This window comes from Plasmodium relictum (assembly GCF_900005765.1).
Source record: "Plasmodium relictum strain SGS1 genome assembly, chromosome: 12".
In the NCBI taxonomy this organism is placed as follows: domain Eukaryota; phylum Apicomplexa; class Aconoidasida; order Haemosporida; family Plasmodiidae; genus Plasmodium; species Plasmodium relictum.
Window position 1 is genome coordinate 551000 of NC_041690.1, and position 19426 is coordinate 570425.

The 19426-nt window shown below is 19.4% G+C and overlaps 4 protein-coding genes across 4 annotated transcripts; 2 read left to right on the forward strand and 2 right to left on the reverse strand.

The window, feature by feature from the left end:
• Positions 1 to 982: 982 nt before the first annotated feature.
• Positions 983 to 7999, forward strand: PRELSG_1214600 (conserved Plasmodium protein, unknown function; the record flags this gene model as incomplete). Its single annotated transcript, XM_028677922.1, has 1 exon — positions 983 to 7999. The coding sequence occupies one exon, from the start codon at positions 983 to 985 to the stop codon at positions 7997 to 7999; it is 7017 nt and encodes a 2338-aa protein (XP_028534263.1).
• Positions 8000 to 9356: 1357 nt separating this feature from the next.
• Positions 9357 to 12253, reverse strand: PPKL (protein phosphatase containing kelch-like domains, putative; the record flags this gene model as incomplete). The annotated part of the gene is made up of 2 exons (XM_028677924.1): positions 9357 to 9441; positions 9720 to 12253. The coding sequence occupies 2 exons, from the start codon at positions 12251 to 12253 to the stop codon at positions 9357 to 9359; spliced, it is 2619 nt and encodes an 872-aa protein (XP_028534264.1).
• A 2416-nt stretch (positions 12254 to 14669) lies between these two features.
• Positions 14670 to 16681, forward strand: PRELSG_1214800 (conserved Plasmodium protein, unknown function; the record flags this gene model as incomplete). The annotated part of the gene is made up of 12 exons (XM_028677925.1): positions 14670 to 14782; positions 14894 to 14957; positions 15038 to 15119; positions 15338 to 15393; positions 15458 to 15543; positions 15632 to 15694; positions 15772 to 15791; positions 15876 to 16018; positions 16112 to 16298; positions 16373 to 16424; positions 16520 to 16531; positions 16618 to 16681. 12 exons carry the CDS (start codon positions 14670 to 14672, stop codon positions 16679 to 16681), a joined length of 942 nt encoding a protein of 313 aa, XP_028534265.1.
• Positions 16682 to 17573: 892 nt separating this feature from the next.
• On the reverse strand, positions 17574 to 18869 carry PRELSG_1214900 (40S ribosomal protein S3, putative; the record flags this gene model as incomplete). Its single annotated transcript, XM_028677926.1, has 3 exons — positions 17574 to 18108; positions 18288 to 18409; positions 18858 to 18869. The coding sequence occupies 3 exons, from the start codon at positions 18867 to 18869 to the stop codon at positions 17574 to 17576; spliced, it is 669 nt and encodes a 222-aa protein (XP_028534266.1).
• Between the last annotated feature and the right edge of the window lie 557 nt (positions 18870 to 19426).

Below are 19426 nucleotides of genomic sequence, written 5' to 3' on the forward strand. Positions count from 1 at the left end.
TTTTACTTAATACAGAAATTATAAATATAAAATAGATATTTACATTTTTTTTTTCTTTTATGATACTTTATCTTAATTTTAACTTTTTTTTATAATTCATTATTTTTAACATATATAATTTATTCAATGATATTGTTTATAAGTAAATGTTATTTTCTGTTATTTTAAATATTTCAAAATAATTTTCTCTCTTTCTCTCTCTCTCTCTACATATATATATATATGAAAGTTTTCATGAATAAACTATTCATGTATAAATATTTATATTAAAAATGATAAATTTTATTTTTAATTGTTCTTAATGGTGTTACATCTTCACTAAAAAAAAATACATACTAATATATACTTGAATGATTATACACCTAAGAATTCTAATTTTATTTTTTTAAATAGTAATTTTAAATGCAAAAATACATTTTTATTGAATTATATAAAAAATATGTGAAATATAAAAATATATATTGATATTTTTAAATTTATTTTTTTATGTATCCCTTACTTAATTTTTTATATTTTTTATTTTTAAAAGTGTAAAAGTAATATTTTTTATGTATTTTACGATACATACGTAAAGAAGCATATAAAAAATATTTAACTACTAGTATTTTTTTTTTTTTTCAAAAATGTGTTGAAACATGAGTTCTATTTGTTTTTTAATAATTTAAAACTATTATTTTTTTAATTATGAAAAAAATAAATAAAATATATAATAGAAAGAAAATTATATTAATATTACAAAAAATAAATGGAATACATAGATGTCGTTAAATTATATATATAAATATACATGTATTTTTTTTTTTTTTTTTTGTAATTTTATAGATATTTATGTATAGTAATATATAAGAAATTATTAATCACTTTTTGTTATTTCAAAAGTAAATGTAATTCACTTCTTTCTTTCTTTTTTCTAAATAAAATAGAATTCTGAAATAATGCAAATATAAGAAAAGTTTATTTAATTTTATTAAGAAATGATAAAATGGAGATAAGTAAAACAAGAGATAATGTGAAAAGCTTAATAAAGACATGTGAAGAAAAAATCAAAGTAAAAATAAAAGAAAATAAGAGTTCTGATATTACTCAAAAAAAGTTAAACGAAGAAAGTTTTTCACATGCATCACCAAAAAATATAATAAACAATAAAAGCAATTGCAATGATAATCTTATTAAAAAAAATAAAATAAAAAAAATGAAAAGCAAAAATGAATTTACTGATACTAAAGAAAACAATATAATTAAAAATCTAAATAATACACATGTCATTGAAAATACTCATGATGATAATAATTACAATAAAATTAAAATATATCATAAAAATGATTCTGACTATAACAATAGTCATGAACTTAACAAAACAGAAACTCCTTCAATGCATCAAGAAAAAATTAAAAAAAATCCCAGTAATGATTATTTTAAATATAAAAAAGGAAGTGAAGATAATATGTGCCCAAATACAAAAAAAAAAAACAGTATTTTAAATATAGAAAATAATAAAAATTTTGATAAATTAAATTATAAATTGCAGGATACTAACGAAAAATTAAAAAATAATGTCATTGAAAATTTTACGAATGAAAATTCTAATAGTTATATTGGAAATATAATTTTAAATGATTCGGATAATAAGGGAAATTCAAATACGTGTTCTTTGTTTAATAATTTAGATATTCTTTTATCGGATAATAGTAATATTATAGTAAATAATTCCATTAATTTAAATAAAGTTGAGGATAATAAAGACGCATATCCAAAACTAACACAAAAGAACACCAATTTTGGTAATTCATTTTATAATAAAAATGAAGATACCCTTAATAATAATGATATTGGCAACATTAACATATGTCAAAATTACAATAATGATAAAAATAACTTAAATATTAGAAACGTTATTTATGATAATAAAAATGAAAATATAATTAAATTGTCACCTTATATAATTGAAAATTCTTTTAAAAGAACGAATGAATGTGTAATGGACCATCCACTCAGTAGTTTAAATAATGATAGTATTATTAAAAAGGAAAATTTTCATTCATCTGATGATTTTAAAAAAAATGAAAAAATAACTGTAAATTGTGATAATATAGAAACTGTACCAGAAATATGTAAAAATTACAATGAATGTATAAAAAATGAAATAGAATATCCTACCTGTGATAATGATAACGCAAAAAATAAAAAAAATAGTATAATTAAAAAAGAAGTATTTCATAAGATGAGTTTAAGAAATAGTAATAAACAGAAATTAGAAAAAATAAATGAAGATATGGAAACGATGTGTGAATATAAGGAAAAAAAAAAAAATAATTTAAAAAAAAATAATACAATTAGTTACTTAAATAATGGAAAGATTACTAATTCAAATGTAGAAATGATAAACTTAGAAAAAGTAGGTGTATCTACTTTATATGAAAAAGAAAATAAAATTAAAAATTACACAAATAAAAATCATATTGAGAATATCAATGTGACTCATGAAAGGGAAAAAACAAAAGAACATTGTGATTACAACACATTAGAAGATAATAAAATGATATCAATCAAAGAAAAGGAGAATACTTTTCATAATAATACAATAATTAATAATGATGTGGATACTTGTGTTAATGAAAATCTTGGCATGAATTGTAACAAGGATTTTGATAATAATCATAATGAAATAAAAGTCGAAAATAATTTATTAATAATAAATAATTATAATCAAAAAAATAACAATGAAACAAATGATTTCAATAATGATAATAATAATAATAAATGTAAAAATAAGAATAATGAAACAATTATAAAAAATAATGAAATTTTAACTAGTGATAGCAATATGGATATTAAAGGAAAAGATTCTGATAAACTAAGTGATAAAAAATGTTATATAAAAAATATATTAAGTTCTTATGATTCAAAAGAAACAGAATCATTTGATCTTGAAAAATTGAAGCATTTAATAATATTTAGAGAAAATGCGGAAAAATATATACAAAGTTATATAAATTCATTTTTAAAGGATTTTAATATTATGTCTTCCTATTTACCATATGTTCATTATTATGATCAAGATATATATGAAGAAAAAAAAAATAACATTTTTAAAATTTTATCTTACTTTATAGATTCCTTTAAAGATAATGAAAAAATCAAAGGAAAAATATGTTCCTTCCAAAAGAACTTTTTGAATGCTACAATAAATGAAAAAATAAAATATATTGATAAGTTTCAATTTTTAAAATTATCAGAAATTGGAACAGACATTTTTAAAACCAAATTTTTTAAATTACTAAAAAAATATGCAGAAAAAGAAAAAAAAAAAAAAAAAAAAATCTATTGTAAATTAAAAATATTTAATAAAATTATCAAAAAAAATTATAAATTAAAAGAGAAATTTGCGGAAAACAATTTATTACAATTAGAATTAGATGATTTAAATATAATAATAAATGGAAAAAAAAAAAAAGAAAGTTCTGATAATGTTCTAATTGATGATAAGACCTATTTTGAAAAAATAGATAGGAATAAAAATTTTTTAGAAACAAATAATGAATTTCATGATACTTTAATTAATTATAATGTAAATAATAATACCTTAAATGAAAATATTGCAGATATTAACGTTTTAAATTATGAAATAATTAATTCAAATGAAGAGAAAAAGAATGATATATGTCGAAGTGAGATATCAGAATGTAACAAAGTAGATTATCGTATTCCTTATAGTCAAAAATACATCTTCAAATATTTAAATTTATTAATTGAAAATAAATTATTTAATTTAATTTATTCAAATAATTCTAAATATACCCAAAATATTCATATTAAAGATAACAATATAAATCTTTATAATAGGATAGTCATTAATAGTATTCCTTTTTATAAAGATGAAATAAAAGAATTATGTTCAATTCTTATTATGCATTCTCTTATGAATAAGTCATTACATCTTATACAACCAACTCTAAGTTGGAATGCGAACAACCATTTACATAGAAAAAGATGCTTGGATGATTTATATAATGATAATGAGGATGAAAATTCAAATAGATTTGTTAGAAATCGTATGATAGAAATTGAAAAAAGTTTTAGCAAAATAATTAATGGGAAAACTAAGAAAAAAAAAAGTTTATTTTACTCCTTTGTTCATGAAAATGAAAAGTTAAATTTACATAAGAATAGTGAAGAGGAAATAGAAAAAGATATAGATATATTTATCGATAATATATTAGTTGGTGATAATTCTAATAAAAATATTGAATATAATACTCAAAATAATGAAAATAGAGAATGTGGAAAATTTTGTATATCTAAAAATTCTAAAGAGTATGTAAAATATAATAGCAATATAGAATCACAAAAAAAAGAAGAATTAGAGAAAAAAAGAGAATTGTCGAAAAAAGAAAAAGACAAAAAATTAAGTGAAGATGAAAAAAAGAAAGAACAAAATCAAGAAAAAGAAAAGGAGAAAAAAGTAATAGAATTAGAAATAGAGAAAAAAAAGGAATATAAAGAAAAGGGAACAGAACAAAATATAGAACAAGAACAACCTGAACAGTTACAACCTCTAAGAGAACAAAATTCTCAAGAAGAAAAAAAAGAAAAATATAAAGTAAGAGAAAGAAAAAAGAGAAAAAATAATAAATTTAAATTATCAAATGATTTACAGGATATATATGATGCATATAATAATGGGGAACAAATAATTATAGCTAAAAATAAAAATAAATTATTGAACAATTTAGAAAAATATAATAATTTTAACTATCTATCAAAACAAACATTATTTGATATCTATGATGAAATGCAAAATAATAATAAACAAAATATTCATAATTTAAATGTCAGTGGTATTACTGAACATTTAAGAAATGTTAATTTATTGCAAAATAACTATTTATGTAAAAATATGAATACTACAAGTATTGTAAATAAAAATAACAATATAAATTGCTTAAATTCCAGTTCTTTATATAAATATATATGCAGTAGAAGTAATTCATATATTAATAGTAATTTATTACAAAAGTCTAGATACGATCAGAAGAATGGAGAAGATGAATATTATGAAAATAATGTAAATTCAAAAAATAATGACTATAATAAATATACGAGTAAATTAAATAATTTAAGTAGTAATGAAAGGAGCACTTTTATATCAAATAATTCTAGTAATAGTTTTATAAAAAATGATAGTTTAAAAAATATATACTCTGATTATCATATTGATAATGGATATATGAATCAAAATGTAATACATGAACGAATTAAATTTTTAAATGATATAGGTTTTAAAAAAGAAAAATATTCTAAAAACAATTTAAGGAGCATTCCTTATTGTGCAGAAAAGAATAATAATAATTTTTTTATATGTCAACTGAGAAATAATATCAGAAATAATATACCATTGAACAGTTTTACGAATAGTTTTGATAATAGTACCTATAATTTATATAACTCAATGAGTAATCCATTTTTATTTGAAAAAATTCAAAAGGAAAATAGTTTGAGCAATCAAAATATGTCAACAAATTTTACAATGGCAAATAACTCCTTAGGTAGTATAAATTTGCATGCACATCTAATTGATAGAAATGAGTTGAACAGAATTACTAATTTTTTTAACTGTGATAAAAATATGCAAAATTTAAATAATACATCAAATGGATTGTATATGCATTTAAATAAACAAATAAATGATACTTATATGAATAATATTACAAGCAATAATAATGATAATTTTAATAAAATAAAAAATGAAAGTGTAAATAATAAAATAATAAATAAGGAAATATTTACAGATAATATTGGTTTATTTAATGGATGTAAAAATAGTAACATAGTTGATTATAAAATGAGTACTTCAGAACAAAATAAGAAGTATGTCACAATTAATAATAACATTAATAATAAAAAAAATAATAACATTAATGATAATAATAATAATAATGATAATAATAATAATAATAATAATAATAATAATAATAATAATAATAATAATAATAATAATAATAATAATAATAATAATAATAGTAATAATAATAATAACGATGATAATAATAATAATAATGATAATAATGATAATAATAATAGTAATAATAATAATAACGATGATAATAATAATAATAATGATAATAATAATAGTAATAATAATAGTAATAATAATAATAGTAATAATAATGATAATAATAGTAATAATAGTAATAATAATAATAATAATAGTAATAATAATAATAATAATAATAGTAATAATAATAGTAACTATGATAATAATAATAATAATAATAATAATAGTAATAATGATGTTGTTAATAGTAGAAACAACAATGATCCTAGTAATAACAGTGATATTAATCATAATAATAATAATGATTATAATAATGGAAATAATAATAATTATAATAACAACTATAATAATAATTTTAATAACTACGAAAGCCATGTAACTATGAATGAGAGAAACAATATAAACAAGGATTTAATATACAATAGAAATAAAAATATATTAAATAATTGTATTAGTGAAAATGAATTAAATACTGACTTAAACGAAAACGTTATAAAAAATAACATAAACAAAGACACTAATGGATCAGGAGAAACAAACAAAAATTTACATAAAAATAATGAAGTTATAAGTAATTCCAATAATAACAGCAAAAACATAAATATGCTGATGGATACAAATATAAATGACTTTTTCGATATGAACAAAAAAAATGAAAACATTAATTATAACAATAATGTAAATAGAAATGAAAACAACAAGAATAATTTTAATTTTCAGGAAAATAATTTATATAATTATCCCATTAAAAGTTTTGACAATGGTTTAGGAAACAATAAATTTTTAGAAGATAATATAGTAAGAAAAGAATTAATGAATGAGAATAAATTGAGATGTGATATGGGTAATTTTGATAATAATAAAAATTCACAAAATGCTAATATCTCGAATATAAACATATCAAATATTAATTTAATAAATAATAATAATATAAGAGAATTTGATAAGAATACTGATAGTATAAAAACAAATGCAATTAATTCATATAATAATATTGATCTAAATGTAAATAATAATGATTCATTAAAAAATTTCAATTATACAATTCCTTTTTTATATATGAATAATTTAAATAATGTTATGGAATATACAAATAACAACAGTATCAATAATAATAATATGACTTTATTACCTCCTTACGCAAATAAAAACCAAATTAATAATATGTTTTATTTAAATAATCCGGAATGTGTCAACAAATATAATATAAATATGATGAATAATATGATAAAACATTCCAATATATGCTATGAAAATTTTAAATTAAACGAAAAAAATTGTAATATAATAAATAATTACAATTGTTTTAATATAAATGGATTAATGCCATATAATAACATAAACAATGATATAAAAAGATATATGAGCCCAGGAAAAAAAAATAACATAAATATATATAATTATAGAATAAATGAGAAAGATAATACAGAAGTAACTAATGAATTAATTGATTTGAATCCTAATAACATAATAGACCAATTTAATTATTTAAATAATTATACAAACAATAATTATACAAATGGATGTAATTTCATAAATTTTGATAACGTTAGAAATAATATGAATATGAATATGTATATGAATATAAATGATTATGGCAAAACCTTTAGTGAAGTAGATCCTAATTCCAATATGCCAATGAAGAATTATAAAAAAAAAGATAAGATAAAAAAAGAAAAAAAAAATTCTAATGCAAACAAAGAATCTTGCACCTTAAGCACAAGTAAAAAAAAAAGATTTGGGAATAATGGTCCACCAAGTGCTGAAAAATTAAATGAGTTACTTCACGAGCAAAATTTATCAGTACCACAGATAGCTGCCATTTATGGCGTTCATAGAACAACAGTAGCAAGGTGGTGCCATAATAGAAAAATTATTCAAAAATCTAACCATTACCAAGGAAGAAGAAGAGCTTCTACTAAAATAAATAATAATTATATTTAAAAAAAATTTTATGCATACTTCACTATCAACATAAAATAATTTCAATATTTATTTATATATCATATTATGATATAAATTAAAATATATATATATATCTCAATATTTACTTTATATCACACATTTCCATCATATAAATGTAAAAAAAAAACAAAAAAAAAAATATACATCTACTTTTTATATTAATTTATAAACTATATGAGCTTAAAAAATAAAATTATTATTTCAATATTCATTTTTATATTACACATTAAAATAAATTTAAAATCAAATACAGAAGTATTTATACTTTTTGCACATAAATAATTAGATAATAATTTTTTATTTATTTTTTTTTTCTTTTTTACATCAATTTCTAATAGTTCTACTATTTAAAAGAATTATACCCTGCAGGTAACTATGAATTAAATTATAAAAAGAAATCATATAATTAATTTAAGAAGTATAAGCAATGAGGAAAAACCTTAGTTTTACATATAAAATGAACAGTTTAATCTTTATAGGAACATATTAATATTAAATGAGAATACAAATTTTGTAATAATAATTCTTAAGTAAATATACTTTATATTCACAATAATAAAGGAAATATATGATTATTGAATAATAAAAACTATTAAATTCACTTAATTATAATTCAAAATAAAAAAAAAAATAAAAAGTTTTCTTATTCACATGATAAGATATAAAAATACAAGCAATTCAAATATTCATATTTCTCTATACAAAAAAAAAAAAAAAATGATTTTTTAATCTTAATTTTTTATTGTATATATATATAATTGTTTTTTTGATTCCATATTTAACTTTTTATTATTTCAAGTTATTCTATTTGTAATTTTAGAATTTTTTACATTTTTTTAATAATAGTTTTAAAGTTTTATTGTATTTTTTTAAGTGATAAAACAAAAAAAAAAAAAAAAAAACGGATTTAACAAGATATTCATATAAAAAGATATTTACAAAAATACACAACAAAAAAAAAGGAAAAAATTAAAATATTGCATTTCAATGCTTGATAATATTTTTTTTTCAAAAAATTATATCCTAAAATAGAACTTAAATTCTTAATGATATTTAAATACTTTAAAAAAAAATCTTCTTAGCCATTGTATGTTTCATTATTACTGTAATATTATCTTCTAAATTGAAAATATTTATTATTATAAATACATGATTTGCGAATTCTTCCCATATTAATTATCTAACTATATATTTGGAACACCTTTTAACTTCCATTTAAAAAAAAAAAAAATTCTTACATTGAACAAAATAAAATCCCTCTATTTTCTATCAAATTTTTAATTTTACATATATATACATATGAAAATGTATTAAGGATAAAATAAAAAAAAAAGGTTTATGGGGCACCATAATTTAATTCCCTCATTTTGGGTTGATTTCTTGGTGGTGTTGGTGGCCTCAATTCAGTCATTTTTGTATCCCTTAAAAAAAATAATAAAAAAAAAATATCTTTTTTTATCTAATTAAATAGAAAATTATATGGCATACATATTTTAATTGTCAATACAAACATTTAGTCGCATAAAAAAATAAAATAAGCATATTACATAAAACTTATAAAAATTTATAAAATAATATTATAATTTTTTTTTTTACAAATATATATTTCTTTTTTTTTTTAAAGGAAATGTCTTAATATAGATATACACAAGCACTTAATTTTATATTTTTTTTTTTTTTTTATTTTAATGAATTTTACCATGTATTAAAAAATCGAATTTCATCCTTTGCTGGATAAATGAGTTTTGGTATTACTGTAAGATCTCTTCTAATGAATAATAACGCCCCTGCATTTTTATGTGAATTGCAATAATTAGTTGCTGAAAATAATGTTATTAATTTTCCTCCTGCAAATCTTTCGAATCCATCCATTACACATTCATGTGCCCGTATAATTAACTGAAGATCATTATCCTCTAAAAATTTATGAACACGATCTGGACCAAATTTAACAATATGACCTGTACCGTCAGGATCTCTTATATCATTAGGAATAGTTCCTAATACAGAATCATTATCAGTTGGATCTGACCATAATAGATCAGTAACTTTTTGCTCATTTAAATTTTGTGGAACTTGGGATACTATTAAAGGCCTTCTCAATTGTGATATATCTGAAATTTTATGTATTGATTTTCCAATTCCACCATGGATACATAATATTTTTTCTTCTACTATAGCACCTATAGGAAGCCACTCAAAAACTTGATTTATCTGTGCCCAGCATGATGCTTTATCCATTATATCCTCCTTTAACCTCCTTTTGCATTCTTCTTGAAATCCATATAAACTGTTAATTGCCATATCTTCATGATTTCCTCGTATTAAATGAATTTGCTTTGGATATTTACATTTTAACGCAAAAAGCAAGCAAATAACTTCTAAACTATTGGAACCTCTATCTACATAATCTCCCAAAAACAAATAATCATTGGAATCAATATCTCCTATTGCATTTAACTTTTCTCCTAAATCTTCCTCCACAGGGCATTTATATAATTGAAATAATCGCATCAAATCATAATACTGTCCATGTATATCACCATAAATTTTTATTGGTGCCCTTAACTTTAACACCATATCTTCTTGCTTGAAAATATCTATAACAATAGAGCATAAAATAGAAATATCAGCCCAAGGAATTATAAAAATAGCATCCGAATTATGATTATATTGTATTTCAAATTGAGTTATATTAGGATTTAGTAACGTGGTAATAATTTTGTCATAAACAGTATTTTTGAACTCACTAATATAATTAACCGGGGTGCATAGAACTCCATTATTAATTTTTCTTCCTTCTTCTTCTAATTTATCAATAGAAATTTTTCTAACTAGTAATGCAAAATCATTTCCAGTCTCTTGAACTGCATGTGCATGTGCTGCTAATCTAATCTTATTGGACATAGGCCTATTGGATAATCTAAATAAAGAAGATGCAGGAGAATCACACATATTTCTATAAGGAGTATTTTGCATATTTGGTAAAGAACTAACTATATTAGAATTATTTTTCAGGTCATATATTTGTTTTGATGTTACATATTGATTATTTGATAAACTCTGTGATTGAGTATTTATAATATCTTGACTATTTAAATTATAGGAATTCATATTTCGAAGATCATTACCTTGAAGTTTTATATTTTCATTCGTTAACTGTTTTTGTTTTAAAGATGACTGCTTCATGCATTTTTTTTTTTCATTATCTAAGCTATTTAATGAAGTTAAAAGGTTGTAGCATTCAAGACATTCTAATTCATTCGTTGGATATTGTTGAGTTTGATGACTAAATCCCCCAAAAGTGTAAATTGTAAATTTGTACACCCAAGATATATGTCTAAATTTAGAAATAGGAGGTAGAGTAACCCATTCAATAGTTTCAGTATTATAAAGAGCAGTTGGCAAAGGAGTGGCACATCCATTATCATTTCTGCCACCCAATATAAACATTTTCGATCCAATAAAAACAGAAGAATGTTGATAACGTGCTTCAGGAGGAGAGCCTTTTTTAATAGGAGCTTCAACCCAATCCCATCTTCCGTCTCTATGTTGTCTTAATCCCCAAGTGTCATCTAATGATTTATTTTCTGAGCTTCTCCCACCAAATATGACAATCATACCTGTAGCTGGCCCCTCTCTACACATATCAGCTGAATGATAAACTCTTTGTGGTGGTATTTTGCAGTTATTTGGTATTACAACATTAACCCATTCAAAAGGGGGCATTTCTACATGCATGAACCATACATCATTTAATGTGTGTTGTCCATCATTTCCTCCAAAAACTATTAAATTAGGTTTGCTGTAAACCATTACGTGACCATATCTTCTACCTGGGGTTACACCTTTTGTAGGAACAATCATCCAAGAATATCTTGGTTCTCTTCTTAAATCCAATATATATAAGTCGTCTAAGGATAAAGACCCACCACCCGTTGCTCCTCCATAAATAACTAATTGCTGTTCATCTACACAAGCTGCTGCATGTGCAGCTCTAGCTGTTGGTGTATTTTCTGTTAATAACTTTTTCCATTTATTTTGTATTAAATCGTATATATATATATCATCTGTTATATTATATTTTCCTGCATCTCCTACAGCTCCACCAAATATTGCGACTTTATTATTCCCTAAATATGTAGCTGTGTGCCCAAAACGTGGGGCTGGAATATCACCTTTTTGTTTTTCTTTTCTGCAAACGTTTGTTTCTTTAAATATTCCATTATTCATTGGTCTAACAAAATATATAGAATTAATTAAAAAAAAAAAAATTCAAATAAATTACACAAATGCATATGCTGGTATGTACATGCTCATAAAATTTTAACATAAAAAAAGAAATAAAAATAAATCAAACGAACACTTTTTATCAATAATAATTAAAAATATACATTTATATATCTATATATTAAATTAATTTCATATTATAATACTACACCTTTTTTATAATATTTATTTATTTATTTTTTTTTTTTCGCATTGCATTAAAATGTCCTACTAATTTATTTCATTTGTGTAGCAACATTTCAAATAAATGATAAAATTTAATGTAATGAAAAAAAAAAAATATTATAATTTTTAAATTGTTAATATTTTAATAATTTAAAATATATATATATACATATATATATGTATATTATTAAATATGTAAATATAAAAATAAAAACTAGTGTTTAATATATAAACTGTTTTTGTTGCTTCAAATTAAATATGATTTTTTACATGAGTACATATAGGAAAAAAAAATTTCTTTATTATATCTTCTTAAATAAAAGTATTTATTTTACATAAATTTTTTTTTTTTTGTTTTTTTTTTTTTCAAATCATTAAAAGATCATATTTAATATGCCTATTAAAAAAAAAAAAAAAAAAAAAAAAAAGATAAACATAAACATAAACATAAAAAGATGAGTTAGTTAAAATTGCAACAATAAATCTGTATTAGAAATAAAGTTGAAATTTTCTTGTTTTTTAAGATAAATAGACAATTAAAAAAAAGAAAAATAATCTAAAAAAGTTTATCATTTATGTAACTCATTTTATATATATATAATTAACTGCGTTTCATTATTTATTTAATACTTTTTAATGTTACATATATGAAATAATTTTTTTTTTTAAAATAGAGAAAATTATAATGTATACATTTTTTAATATTTGTTTTTTCATATTTCAGCAAAATGGAAATTATTTGGAAAAAAAAAATTATGAATACACCGTTTTTTATTATTTTAAATTGCTCACTAGAATAACAAATATACGATGAATTATGTACATTTGCAAAAATATACCAATTTAGTATTAAAATAAAAAGGAAAGATATTAGAAATGGTTAAAAATAATATGGATTTTTTATGATTAATTTTTAAATAATTCAACCTTTTTATTATTTAATAATTTTTTGCTTCATGTTTTTCTGTTATTTTTTAAGTTCTCACCTTTCACTTACTTCTTTTTAACATTTATTGAAAAGAGCAAGTTATTGCATTTTTATTTGAATTTTTTCATATATGAATTATTATATTTTTTCTATGAGTAAATTTAAAATAGTTAACAATATATTTATTGTTCTAAAGTTTGCTATTTTATTTTATTTTTTTTATTATATTTTGTATAGTGTCTATCTTAAAGTATATTAATATTTTTAGTAAACTAAAAAAGTTTAAAACTCAGCTATTAATAATTTTTATAAAGGCAATTATATTTAAACATATTCACATATGAAAAAAAAAATTTTCTACATAATTATCATTTCTTTTACAAAAGATATTATATTTTTATTGTATCACTTCTTTTTTCTTTTTCCTTAAAAAAACATAGTTTCATTAAATTATAAAAGTATTTTTAAGAATTTTAGAAAATTAGAAAAAGAAAAATAATATATATATATATATATATATATATATATATACATTTTTAATATTAACTACTTACAACAAAAAAAAGTATTTTTTATACATATATAAATGTATAAAAATTAAAATGGATAAGTTAATAGAAATGCATATTTTAAGAATAATTGATACAAACCATAAAAATATGACTCATAATCATTTAAATAAGAAAATAAGGAGTATTTCTATATGCATATGAATTAGTTCACATTTAAAAATGAATTACAATATTAATTAAAGCTATAATTAAATATAGTATTTCATTTATTTGTAAACGTTTTTCTATAAATTTTTAGTATTATTTTTTTTTTCCCTAATCAGACAGTTTATAAGTAATTTTATAGTAAATATATTAAAAAAAAAAAATTAATAAAAATACAATTTTTACAACAAGTTTAAATTATTATATAATATGATTGTATAAATTATTACTAAATTATAAATCTAATAAAATTTAAAAAAATGTATGATTTCCTTAAAACAACACACTAATTTTTTTTTTTAATGAAGTATTTATTTTTATATTTATTATGTAAAAAATATATGAGATATTTGTGTATATACACCTATTTCAAACTAAAAGAGGAATAAAATGTAATATATTTTGTTAATTTATCTAAAAGAATATAAACTATATATATATTTCCTTGATTAATATTTTTACTTTTGTTTTTTTCTTTTTTCTTGTATTCATTAATTTGTTGTCTTTGTTTTTTTTTTAGATTAATAATAATAATTTTTTTTTAGAAAAAATGAAATTAACTTTTTTTTTTCTCTTATTTTTTTTGTTTACTTTATTTAAAAATGCTTGTTCAAAAGAATATTTACCTAATAAGGAAGAAGACAGTTCTATATTTTATTATGGGTTTTTAAATTATATAAATAAATATATATATATATATATATATACATAAATTAATTTTTATGTTTTAAATATTTTATAATTGCTTTTATAGATAAAATTTTATTTTTTAAGGTTCATAAATAATGAAGAATATCAACATTATATGCCATCTAAATACCCTAATATACAAGGCGATGTAAGATAAAAATATATTTAAATTTTATTTCTTTTTTTTTCTTTATCATATTATTAAAATGATTTTCCTTTTATTTCAAGAGGGACATTATTATAATATCATGTTTTAAAGGATATATCATACAGATTAAAAGAGCATTTATAATTGATTTAAATGACGAAGGTATAGCTCGTTGTCTATTTGTTGTTTTTTTTTTTTATAATATATTGAATACATAAACTTTTTTTTATAGAATTTATTTATTTTTTTTTATTATATTAAACATTCTCTACATATAATTAATAGACACATTTGTAAAACAATGCAATTCTATACTTACATTATGCAAATGAGTATTTATCTTATATATATTTGCTTATTTTACTATTTCGTTTGAATAGAAAATGATTATACAAAAATGGCACAAAATATCTGTATAAAGAAGGAACAATGCACTGTATAAGAAAATTTACAAATCATTTGATTTGATAATTCATAAATAGAATTATTTTTTATTTAAGATTGATGTTAGGAAATTTAAAAGAAACACAAATAATAATTCAATTGACTTTTCTAGTGAATTGAAAATAGAATACATCTGTATGAGGTTAATAAATTATTTATCTGTCTAAAATTTTTTGATATATAAATATTAATAGGATGGTTTTTTTTTTTTTTTATTTCTTGTCTATCAGCTCTCAGAAGCCTCTTTACGATGGAAATATTTTTCATCAAGGTGTTACACATAAATACCTCATGTAATTTTTTTTTTTTTTTCCCCCCTAAATACAATTTAATAATTTTTTTTCTTTTTTTATTTTATTAAATAAAAAAGTGTAAGAAATCAATCTTCAGGTAGGGAGTTTTTTATATTAAAATTTTGATAATAGCTACAAATATATAAATATTAAAAAATATATTCAAAAAATCCTATTACAGCTTGTGCTCAAAATAATGAAAATGTAATCAAATTACCATCCATTTCAAAGGCTATAGAAATATGCACTTTAAATAATTGTAATTATGTTGTTTGGAATAATGAAGAAAAAAAAGCATTTATTTGCAAAGAACATAATAATGATGTACGAGAAATAAAAAAATAAAAATTCAATAAAATAATAATCTATTAAAATATGATATATATAAAAAATTATATACATATTTTTTGTCACTAGAATATAATAGAAAAAAAAGATAATGTAACATATATTAACCCTAATTATTTTTACACACATGGATATGCGACATTTTTGAATTACATGTCTGTATGTGATAATACTATAAAAACTGTTCCTTATAATTTAAGTATGACTAAATCAGTTGACGTTTGTTCACATCTAGATTGCCATTATTTTACAAAAAGTAATTAAAAACAAAAAATAAAATAAATATTTTATCATATATACATTTTTCGTTATTTATTAAAACTACAATAGGTTATCCAGGATCAATAAGATCATTAAATAACGTTAGGAATGGCAAATCATGGTAAGAAAAAATATAAATTATACTAAATCTAACAAAAAAAAAAAAAAAAAAAAATGATTTTAACATATAGAAAAATATAACTTTTATGTTTTTAGGTTTTGCAAAGGGTATTTCAAATGAGAAAATATATGAAATTTCTTAGTCTTTAATTAAAATACAATAATTACATAAAAATATTTTTTACATTTTATAGTTTTCCTACGATTATACCAATGGATGGATTTATCACAAGTGTAAAATTAAGCAAATTTACATAAAAGAGAGAGAAAAATATTATTATTCACTTATTTATATTTATAAAGTTTCACCTTGTATATGAAATATTGCTAGATCAATTTTTTTTTTCTTATTACATAACAAATTGACTACAAAATACATAACTTTTTAAATATTCTAAATATTTTTTAAATAAAATATATGAGAAACTCTTAAAAAATTAGTAGCATTATAATTTATTACTTCTTTATATATGCCATAATTTGAGGGCACACAATTTTTTTTAATTTTAATTTTACTTTATAAAAAAATGTTTTCAGAAAATATTACAGTTTAAGTTTCATTTGTTTTAAAATTTAAATATGTATATATATATAGATATATGTTTTATAATATATATGCGAATTTTAATGATAATTTTTTTTATTTTTTCCTAATAAAAAAAAAGAAGAAATGTGAACTATTTATAAAAGACTAATTCTGCGAAATATTTATTCAGTTAATACATCTAATTTTTATATTAAAATAAGCATATTAAAAAATTATGAATTCCTATTTTTGAAATAACTAAAAAATGTTTTACTTTCGGTTATGGCACATATTTCAATAAGTATTATATAGGGATATACATGCATAAATATGAATACATATGTTTCTATATAAAATAAAATAACAGCGCATATTAAATGCTGCTATTTTATTTTAAATACTATAATTCTTGTGTAAGTTGATAAATATAATACAAAATTCTGCTTTATTATATTTCATTCAACTAATTTAAAATTATTTTTTTTTACAATTTTGTTTATTTTTTTTTATTATCATTAAATTTAAATTTATTTTATAGTTTATTTATTCTTAAGTTATTCTAATTTTTTTTTTCTTTTTTTTTAATCTCTTAAAAATATTTTTAATCTTTTTTTTTTATATTTTTTATAATTCATCTACCGTATCTGTTTTTGGTTCTAAAACAGATATATTATCAGGTAATATAGATGGTAACCCTGTTTTTGTATCAATAGCTGTAGGTAACATAATTTTAACTTTTATACCTAAAACACCTTGTTTTAATTGTGCTGATCTTGTAGCAGTATTAACAAATCTTTTAGATGGTTCTCCAGTAGAAATCAAATAACCATCACGAAATTTCATACTTTTAGCTCTTTGTGCCCTTAATTTTCCTGATACAATAACTTCACATCCTTTTGCTCCTGATTCCATTATATGTCTTAATACACCATAACAAGCTCTTCTAACTGCTAATCCCTTTAATAATTTATATCTTAGAGATTCGGCTTGTGCCATCGCACATAGACCTCTATGTTCAACTCTTTCAGCAAATAATTCCACGCTATTAGTTGATTTATTAAAGAATCTTTTTTGAACTAATGATGTTAATTCACGTATTCTTCTACCCTTATCACCAAGTACTTCTCTTGTACGAGTGGCTCTAATTATAACCTCAGTTCTAAATAAAACAAAAAAGGAATTGTTTAAATATATGTAAAAAAATTTATTAAATAATAAAAACTTTATAAATATTTTTAGTATTTAAGTCCTAAGCTAATACTTTAAACATTTAAATATTTTTTATAATAAAATATTCTCTACTAAAATTATAATTTAAATATATATATATATTTGTACCTTATTGGTGTAACCCTCACTTCTACACCTGAATATCCATCCTCAGCTAAAATTCGAGCTAAAAATTCATTCAACTCTGCTTGAAAAACACCATCATTGATAAATTTTCTTTTTTTTGAAATCTGCAAGAAAATGTTGATATTAAATAAATTAACTCAAATAAAATAATTACATTAACTTTATATAATATAAATTTATTTTTATAAAAATATTCTTAATTTTTTTTGTATATTGTTTTTTTTTTTTTTTTTAATTTTCACATAAATTTTTCTATAATATATAAAATAAAACAAATATATATATATATATATATATATATATATATATATATATATATATATATATATATATATATATAATAAATCTCGCTTAAAAATGACAAAATGCAAATACATATTAATACTTATTAATCTTTCAAAACGTTTTTATTTTATTTTTTTTCTTAATTTTTCTTAATAAAGATTTGTATATATAGTAATATTAAATATATTTATAATTTTTTTTTAATAAAAACTTCATTTATTTATCAAAATACATATATAAATAATCATATTTTATAATTGGACTTACAGGAGCTGACATCTTTTTGAGAAATTTTTACTTCGATAAAATATATTTTTTTTTATTTTTTACAATTTTATTTTTAAATTATATTTTTTATTTTCCTTTTAATTTTTATCTTTGTATCATTATTTATTTCTGTATATTTCAAACATACTAAAAATTTCTTTTTTAAAAGAATTTTTTTTTTTTTTTTATTAATTATATATGTACATTTACTAAAAGTAGTGTTATATATATATATAAAAAAAATATAGTTGCCAATCTTTATAAAAAAGTTTATGTATTGATATTGTATTATGCATGTATAAAATCAGTCATATAATGCACTACCATTTAATATTTTTTATTTTATAAAAAAATATATGGAAATAAGAAATATATATTAATATATGTATATGGAAAGCATATATAAAGGGAGCTTCACTGTGAATCCCCTTAGTCACTTAAGGAAAAAGAAAATAAAGAAAAGAGAAAATAAAAAAATTATTAAAAAAAATATTATTTTAATTTTCTTGAAAGAAAAAAAAATTTTTTTTGAAATTTTTTTATTAAAGAAAAAAAAAAATGTAAAAATA